The sequence below is a fragment of the Condylura cristata genome, unplaced genomic scaffold (genome assembly GCF_000260355.1).
Source record: "Condylura cristata isolate star-nosed mole 26May11 unplaced genomic scaffold, ConCri1.0 scaffold00039, whole genome shotgun sequence".
NCBI classification, from domain to species: domain Eukaryota; kingdom Metazoa; phylum Chordata; class Mammalia; order Eulipotyphla; family Talpidae; genus Condylura; species Condylura cristata.
In genome coordinates this window covers 349,073-356,713 of record NW_004567140.1, presented here as the reverse complement: position 1 = coordinate 356,713, position 7,641 = coordinate 349,073, and the positions used below count along the sequence as shown (strand labels likewise).

Genomic DNA, 7,641 nt, shown 5'->3' with positions numbered 1-7,641 from the left:
AGACCCGGGGGCAGGCAGGGGAGCCCCGCCGCCAGGCCTGGCGCGGCATTCAGTGCAGGTCTTTCCAAAAACAGAACAAAGCTCCGCAGGCACTAGGCACTCGTCTTTTTTTTTTTTTTTTAATTCCAATTAAAGGGTCACATTATTATGGATGAGGCCAGGGCCTGACAGCGGCTTTACCTTTCCGAGGCAGCCAGTGGAGACCGCACTGGATGTTCTAAATCTCTTTTTAATTAAGAAAAAAGCCCCACCTGCGTCAGAGATGAGCCAGGAGAGCCGCTGGGGGCGGGGCCGGGAGCCGGGCTGGGCAGGGGGAGGGTGTCCCCCTGCCTCCCTGCCCTGGCGCTGACCCTCTCCAGCCCTGGCAGCTGCACCCCTGGAGGGCTTGGAGATCGGCCGAGGGCAAGGGAGCAGCCGGGGGAGGTCCCTGCTCCACTGGGTGGTCAGGGCCAGGCCCCGGCCAGGCCCTCGGTCAGCCTCCTGCAGACTGCCTCAGGGCAGCACCACCAGAACCCGGAGCAGAAAACTGGTGGCACCAGCATGCAGCGGCGGTGGGTGGGCGTGGGCTGGGGCGGGAGGTGGGGGCTGTTGGTCCTATGGCTCTGGGCCCGACTGAGGGGGCAGGGGCGCCCAGGCTGCCGGTGCAGTGGCTCCCCCCAGTGGCGACAACCGGAAGCGTCCCCGGCTCAGAGAAGGCGCCCGATGGCGTCTGCATCACAGACTCCTTGGCCTGTGTCCGCCTGGCGCTGGGGACACCGCCTGTCTGAAACTCACAGTGACAACGCCCTGCAGAAAACGGGCTTCTCCTCCATCTGGCAACTGCTCAGGGTGGGGCCCAAGACCCCGCAGTGACCCTCCACTGGGGCAGAGGCTGCACTTCCGAGCGGCGTCCCCTTTGTAGGGTGGCCACTGGACGTGCGTGGCCGCCGCCGGCGGGCCAGAGGTCAGGGGGCCACCCGCCCTCCGCAGCTGTGTGGCCCACGCAGGTCACCGGCCCTCTCCGAGCCCGTTTCCCCTTGTGGCGACACGAGGGGGGCTCTGGCTGGGGCGGCGCCCCCTGCGCCCCGTCACACCTGCAGCCTCTCCCAGGACGTGCCCCCGAGCCCCAGGCGCCCGGCTGGCGGCAGGTGCCCGGACCCCACTGTCAGCACCCTTGCTGCGCGACCTTGAGCGCTGTCAGGCCCAGGGGGCGGGAGGCGCACAGGGTCCTGGGCCAGGCGCGCCCCTAGCAGAGGCCCACAGACAGCAGGCCCACGCGCCCTGGCTCGCTCCGCCGGCCAGCCAGTGGGCAGCGCGGGACTAGCAAAGGACCGCCGAGGGTGAGAGGCCTCAGTGGCCGGGGAAGGGCCGGCCAGTAGTGTCCACTGCCGGGGAAGGGTCAGTGTGGTCGTCGTCACCATCACGGTGCGGGAGCCAGACACAGACCCACTGCCCGGCCCCTGGCCCGTCTCGCCCCTCCACGCCTCAATCCACAAACATGTGCAACTCTGGTCTGCGAGGAACGGCGGGACAGGGCCGAGGTTGGGGAGGCTCTCAGCACCCCACGGGGGCTCCATGCTGGCTGTGCGACCTGGGGTGGGGGAGGCTTTAGCACCTGTGCCTCGGTTTCCCCATCTTCCTGGGGAAACAGGGCAGGTGGCTGCGAGGAAACTGGCCCTGCGGACGGACCGCGTCCCTGACGGGCGGGGCCCCGGGCAGGCAGGGCTGCGGGGGCGAGGGGCAGCTGGGCTTGCCGACCCGTGGGCCCCGGGGGCAGAGGAGAGCGCCACCAGGGAGGGCGGCCTGGCACCCACCCAGCGCCGCAAGCCCGCCTGCCTGTGCCTCCTCCCCTGCGCCGCGCCCGCTCTCCCGGGGACAGCAGGCGCCGGGTTTAGCTGGGCGAGAGGGCTGACTCCCTGCTGTGAGCTCGCAGGCCGCCCCCGGGGCTCGGGGTGTGGGGGCCAAGCCAGCCATCTGCTTCAGCAGTTCAAACGGGCTGACGTCCCGCCCGGCCGGAGCCGGCGGGCCCGCCCCCGGGCCCCCAGCGGTGCCAGCCTGCCTGTTGCCAGGGCAGTGAGTCCCACTGCATCTGGAAAGCAAACACAGGAGGGCAGCTCGTCCCACCCCGCGCGGGCGCCCAGGCCCAGGGACTGTGAGGTGCGGCAGAGGGCAGGGCTGCGCTCCAGGTCCCAGCTTCCCCGCTGCCCCCACCGCCCCGCCCGCCCCCGGTGCCTGTGCCGGCCGCTCCCACCTCGCCGCCTGACAGCTCGCCAACCCGCCTCAAAGCCCCTGCGCCTGCTGCCCCCTGCGCCTCATGGCTGGTTTCGAAGTCAGCCGGTACAGGCGGGCCCCACGGCCTCCCGCGGCCACTCGTCACCCCCCACAGCGGACACACTGGGCCCTGAGTGCCCCTCGCGTCTGCCGGGGTGGAGCGCGGGTCTGGGCCAGGCACCACACCTCGCCCAGGGAGCACAGCTCCGGTGGCCCCGGGCACGCTCTGCTCTAGGGGCCAGGGCAGCGCAGCCACCACGGCACGGTGGGTGGCGAGATTAGGGTCCACCCTGGGCCCGTGTGGGCGGGCAGCATGGCGCCGCACAGACGGCTGACGCCCAGGCGAGGACACCGGACGCCTCCTGCCCTGCAGGAACGCGCACGTGACCCCTCATTCGGAAAACTGCTCAGCGTGATTTGGCCCCTCACCCGCCCGGGGAGCGCCCAGACCCCACCGGGAGGACCCCCAGGCCCTGCCCACGCAGCCCCCTCGGGCGCCCTCCTGGCCCACTCGTCCCACGCCAGCCGGCTCCTTCAGGGGTGGCGTCCTCAAACCGCGGCAGGCTGGCCAGCTCCCAGCCCCCCCCAGCCCCAGAGGCAGGACCTGGCCACAGTTCCAACTAAAGTCCACCCATCCCCTCACTCTCCGCCAGGTCAGGCGCGGCCTTGCTCACCCCTGAAGCCCTGGGCCTGCCCTGTGGGCGCGCTGTGGCGACACGGACAGTGTCTGCACCATGGGCAACCTCCCGGACTCTGGTGCTTGTCTGAGGACGGCTGGCTGGGGCGGAAGGCGGGGTCGGGGGGGCTCATGCCGGCACGGGCAGCGTGGAGGGACAGGCTGCAGGCCGCCTGGGCCTGCCCCGGGGCCTCCAGACCCCCAGCCCCGGACTGACAGGGCAGAGGCGGGGGCCTCTGAGCCCCCAGGGTACACAGCCAGGGTGCACACTGGGGCAGCAGGGGCAGGCCCGGTCACGAGTCCCTCCTGACCCACACTCGGCGAAAGGGCTGGCGAAACCCAGCAGTGAGGCAGCTCCGACGGCGAGGACCGCACAGAACCCCGGCGCCGTCCTCACGGAGGTCGGCCAGGCCAAAGACGAGGCAACTTTAAGGAGCCCGCCAGCCCAGAGCCTGACGGTACGTGAGGATGGACTCGGGGGGTGCTGGGTGGGACAGGTACGGAGGGGGCGGGGGGACCCACAGAAGCCTGACGGAGCGTGCACGCAGCTGGGAAGAGAACGCGCTGGCTGGCGGGTTGGAGAGAACCGGCCCCCCCAGAACGTTCACCCAGGGGACGTGGGAACCTCACAGGAGCGTCGTGATTGTTCTGGGATCCTCAATCTCTTGTGAAAAATCAAGTCCCTACACACAGACCAGAGAGCCCAGGCACGTGCATCGGCTGGCCTCTGTCCCCCTGGCCGGTGAGGCCGGTCTGCCGGCAGCACAGGGAGAGGCCGTGGAGGCAGCCGCGGGCCCCAGGAGCCGCGAGGGGCAGGAAGGGCCCTCCCCTGTGCCTTCGAGGGTGCTCGGCGCGGGAACCCCTGGGTTGTGTTGGGTGGGGTCGCCGTCAGCAGGCTGGGCACAGAGACGCCATCTTGGAGGGTGGTGAGGAGACTGGACGGTCCGCGTGTGCCCAGCTCTGCCGACAGCGGCCACTTCGGGTGTCGAATAAAACGTCCACCCTTGAAGAGCCCACGGGCGGGGAGGCGGATGCAGGGCCTCGGGCCGGCCGGCCTGGACACACACTGCGGGTCCCGGCTGTGGGGCCTGGCGAAGCACGAGGCTGCTCTGTGCTTTCCCCTCGGGGACCACCCGCAGCCGGTTCGGCGGGAGGGGCGGCCGGGGTGATCCCGGACGGGCTCAGCAGAGCCCGGCCGCCAAGTCCACGTTAGAATCGACTGCGGGTCCGAGTATTTGAGCTGGTCATTCTGATCTCTGGAATTTATCCCAAAGAAGTGGTCATTTTAAAAACCAGGAAGCAAAGATGTTCAAAGTGGCGTCACCTCAAACGCAGCAAGTTAGGCACAGCCAGAGCCTCTGGGCAGCGCGCTGGGCAGTGAGACGGGCAGTGAGACGGCGGGGGCCGGGAAATCAGCGCTGCACCCAGCAACGACGCCGGCCACCCAAGGTCCGGCAGACCCGCTCCGCCCAGGCAGACCAGCAGGGGCAGCGCGCCTTCAGGGCAGGGGGTGGGGGTGGGGGCCGTAGGGAGGCCGGGCTGTCCCGCCAGCAGCGGGAGCAGCTTCCCAGCTTGTGAGACTCCCCCTCGCCGGGGAGGCTGCCCGGTCGGTCCTGGTTCAGCACGAGACAGGGCTCTCCTTCCCACCTCACCTGTGCCCAGGGGCACACCCAGCCGTGTGGGCCAGTCACCTCCAGGGACCCAGCTAGGTGGGCTGGGGTGGGCGAGGGCAGGCTGCCTAGGCCCGCTCCAGAGAGGCAGCGATGAAAAATGTATGAGCAGGCCTGGCACAGGCAGGCTCCGGCCCAGCACTTAGCTCCGCGCGGCCCTGCGAGGGCCTTTTACAAACCCCAGGCCCGGGAGCACTCAGCTGCTCTCAGGCCTGCAAGGGGGAGGGGTGGGAGGGGGGAGCAGGGTGGGGCCCCATTTCCCAGAGACGCTCCAGGGGTGCAGTCTCCCAGGATGGGATGGAGCTGCGGAGAGGGTGGGAGTCCAGGAGAGATGCCCCCACGACAGCCCAGAGTAGAACAATCCTAGTGCCCACTGAGGGCTGAATGCACAGGCCACAGGCGGCACAGACGCCCACAGAATACCATACAGCCAGCAAAAAGGAACACATCGGGTCACTGGTGCAACCCACTGGCCACGCAAAAGCAGAGACACCGAGTGGCACAGAGGCCCTGGGTGGCGAGAATCACCAGGGAGCAAGTGATGGGCTGGGGAATCTCTGCTCTGTGTGACAGGCCAGCTTCAGCTGGGGACGCTGACAAAACTCTGGCGGTGACGGTGGAGTATGCTTCATGCTGCAGAGATGGACACTCAGAAGTGACTCGGGTGGTAAATGCTGTGCCACGTGTTTGCCCCGGGGGCAGCAGACAAGGGAGAGGGGCTTGGGCCACAGAGGCGGGGTCTGCCCCACCCCAGGCCCCCTGGCCTCTCTGACGCTGGCTCAGCAGCCCCCTGCTCCCGGCGCTCACGTGCGGGCTCAGCAGGACTGAGGCGGCATGGCGTCCAGCCCCCGGCCCTTCTGCGAGACACCCCGTCGCCCCTGGCAGACAGCTGCCCTCGGACGGCTGTCCATCGAGATGCCTGCCCCGGGGGGCATAAACCTAGGCTGGGCCAGCCAGTGAGCCCGGGGGCCACCGATCACAGGCCACCTCAAGGCCGGGCTTGGGCCCAGATCTGACTCCCAGCGGGCCCGGGGCGGAGCCGGACAAGGCCCGAGCCCCCAGGACGGTCAGGCCGGCTGCTGCGCCCGGTCAGGCCACGCGGGCTGAGGCGCCCCAGCTCACCAGACGCGGCTCGGAAAGGACGGGGTCACAGGACAAGGTCTGGGTGACTCTGCCCGCACCACAACACCCCTCGGTGAGGCCGTGTCCTTCTGGAACTTGGCGCCTGCCGGTGCCCTCGCCCAGCCGCCTTCCCCAGCGCCCACAGGCGGGCCTCCTATCTGGTGATAACAGAGGTGCAGAGGGAGAACAAACAGCCCGCGGGGGCACGGCGCCTGGCGCCCCGTCCAGGCCTCTGGATTCCTCACGCCCCACAGCCTGGGACCAGCAGAGCAGAGGGGAAACCGAGCCTGGGTGCTGCGGCTTACCCATGTCACTGCCCCCCAGCTGGAGCAGGCGTGGGGAGGCCCCGCGGCGTAGGGCGACCTCCCGGGCCAGCACCAGCAGTGACACCTCCCCGCGCCCCCCCCCCCCCGTCTGGGCACCCCGCCCAGCTCTGCCGAGGGAGCGCAGAGGGTGCCGCTTACCTTTCAGGCAGGACGGCTTGAGCCCCATGGCGCGACTGCAGCCTGCAGAGAGAGGGGAGTTTGTTTTGGAGGGCACATGCAGCCAGGCCTCTGCCCGCCCGCGCACAACAGGAAGCCGTGGCGGCCGAGCCGGCGCCTGCCTCCACATCTGGGCTGAGCTTGCTAGAGGTGCATCTGTGCAGGTGGAAAAACTCTGAGCTAAATATACCGGGGGCCCTGCACGGCAGCTGCGGGCTGAAGGTGAGGCTGTGGCCTGGCCGACGGGCGCCCACAGAGCCACCTTCCTGCAGGCCCAGGTGCCTGCGTCTGCCCTGCGCTCGGTGGGTGCAGGTGCTGGTCTTTTAGAAGGCGGCGTCTCTGGAGCCCACAGGGGAGGCTCCAAGCGGCCCGAGGTGGCCCCGGGCCTGGGAGCCCGCGGGCCCCACCGCCGGCCACGGTGCAGCCTTCATCGCAGCAGCTGACGGGGAGCAGAGGCAGCAGCAGGCGGGGCGACACAGGAGAGCCCCGACACACAGTCCTCGGGCCGTGCCCCCTGCACAGAGGGGACTGGAGGCTTGGGTGGACTCGGACGACCAGAGCTGGACGCTCAACCTGGGATCCCTCTCCACCCTCTGGGGCCCGAGGCTGTGCAGGCCTTCTGGGAAGGACTGGGCTCGCCCCCGGGCCAGGCTGAGCTGGGAGGCCCTGGCCTCCCCAACACCCGTCCAGGAGAGGGTCCCGCAGCACACGGCTGAGGTCAGGTCGTCACAGACGAGCCCCAGGACCGACAGCACCATCGGCAAGACCCGCGGCCGCGCAGCCTGTTCTCGGGAGGGTCTGCTCCACGGCCGCCCACCGTGCAGACTTCATGATTTTATGACCTATCCCACGCCTCCGGCCTCCGGTGAGCGTCAGTCACGTCTGTGAAACACCCCGGTGCACGCAGGCCAGTGGGTGGGCCCGGCGGGGAGGCTGTCCACTGCTCTCTGACCCTGGGGTGCCGCGGGCCCGAGTGCAGAGTGGGGTGGCGGGGAGACCCCGTTCATCACAGGAGGCTGCCTGGGGCACGGGTATTCCTGGCCCTGCTGGGAGTCAGATGCCTCTGGGGCTCCCCAGTCACACCCCCACCCGGTGCCTGGAGGCGGCTGTGTCCTCCGTTGCCCTGGGCGGTCTGGAGGTTCTGCTCCTGAGGCGGTCTCCTGACTGAGGCTCTCACAGCACCCGGGAAGGGGAAGGCAGGTGGGAGGCGGCAGGGAGAGGAGCAGGGAGGGTGCTACGGGGGTGGAAGAGGAAAGCGATGCAGGAAGGCCCCGCCTGGATTCCGGGACATGTAGGTTGTCCATCGGGCCCGGGCGGGGTGGACTCGAGTGGGTCCAGGTCTGTCTCTACAAGTCCCACACGCGGAGTTTCCACAGAGACGGCTCCAGTGGGGGCATGGTCAGGGGCACACGCCCCATCCCGACCTCCCCAGGCTTGAGGA

The 7,641-nt window shown here is 69.4% G+C and overlaps 1 protein-coding gene across 1 annotated transcript in view; it reads right to left on the bottom strand.

The window, feature by feature from the left end:
* The window catches only part of LOC101626202 (chromosome unknown open reading frame, human C16orf74), a 13,277-nt gene extending 7,058 nt beyond the window's left edge, over positions 1 to 6,219 (bottom strand). The window contains exon 1 of the mRNA XM_004693525.2: positions 6,183 to 6,219. Coding sequence (XP_004693582.1) covers positions 6,183 to 6,210 — 28 coding nt within the window. The 5' untranslated portion in view covers positions 6,211 to 6,219. The remainder of the gene's footprint in view (positions 1 to 6,182) is intronic.
* Between the last annotated feature and the right edge of the window lie 1,422 nt (positions 6,220 to 7,641).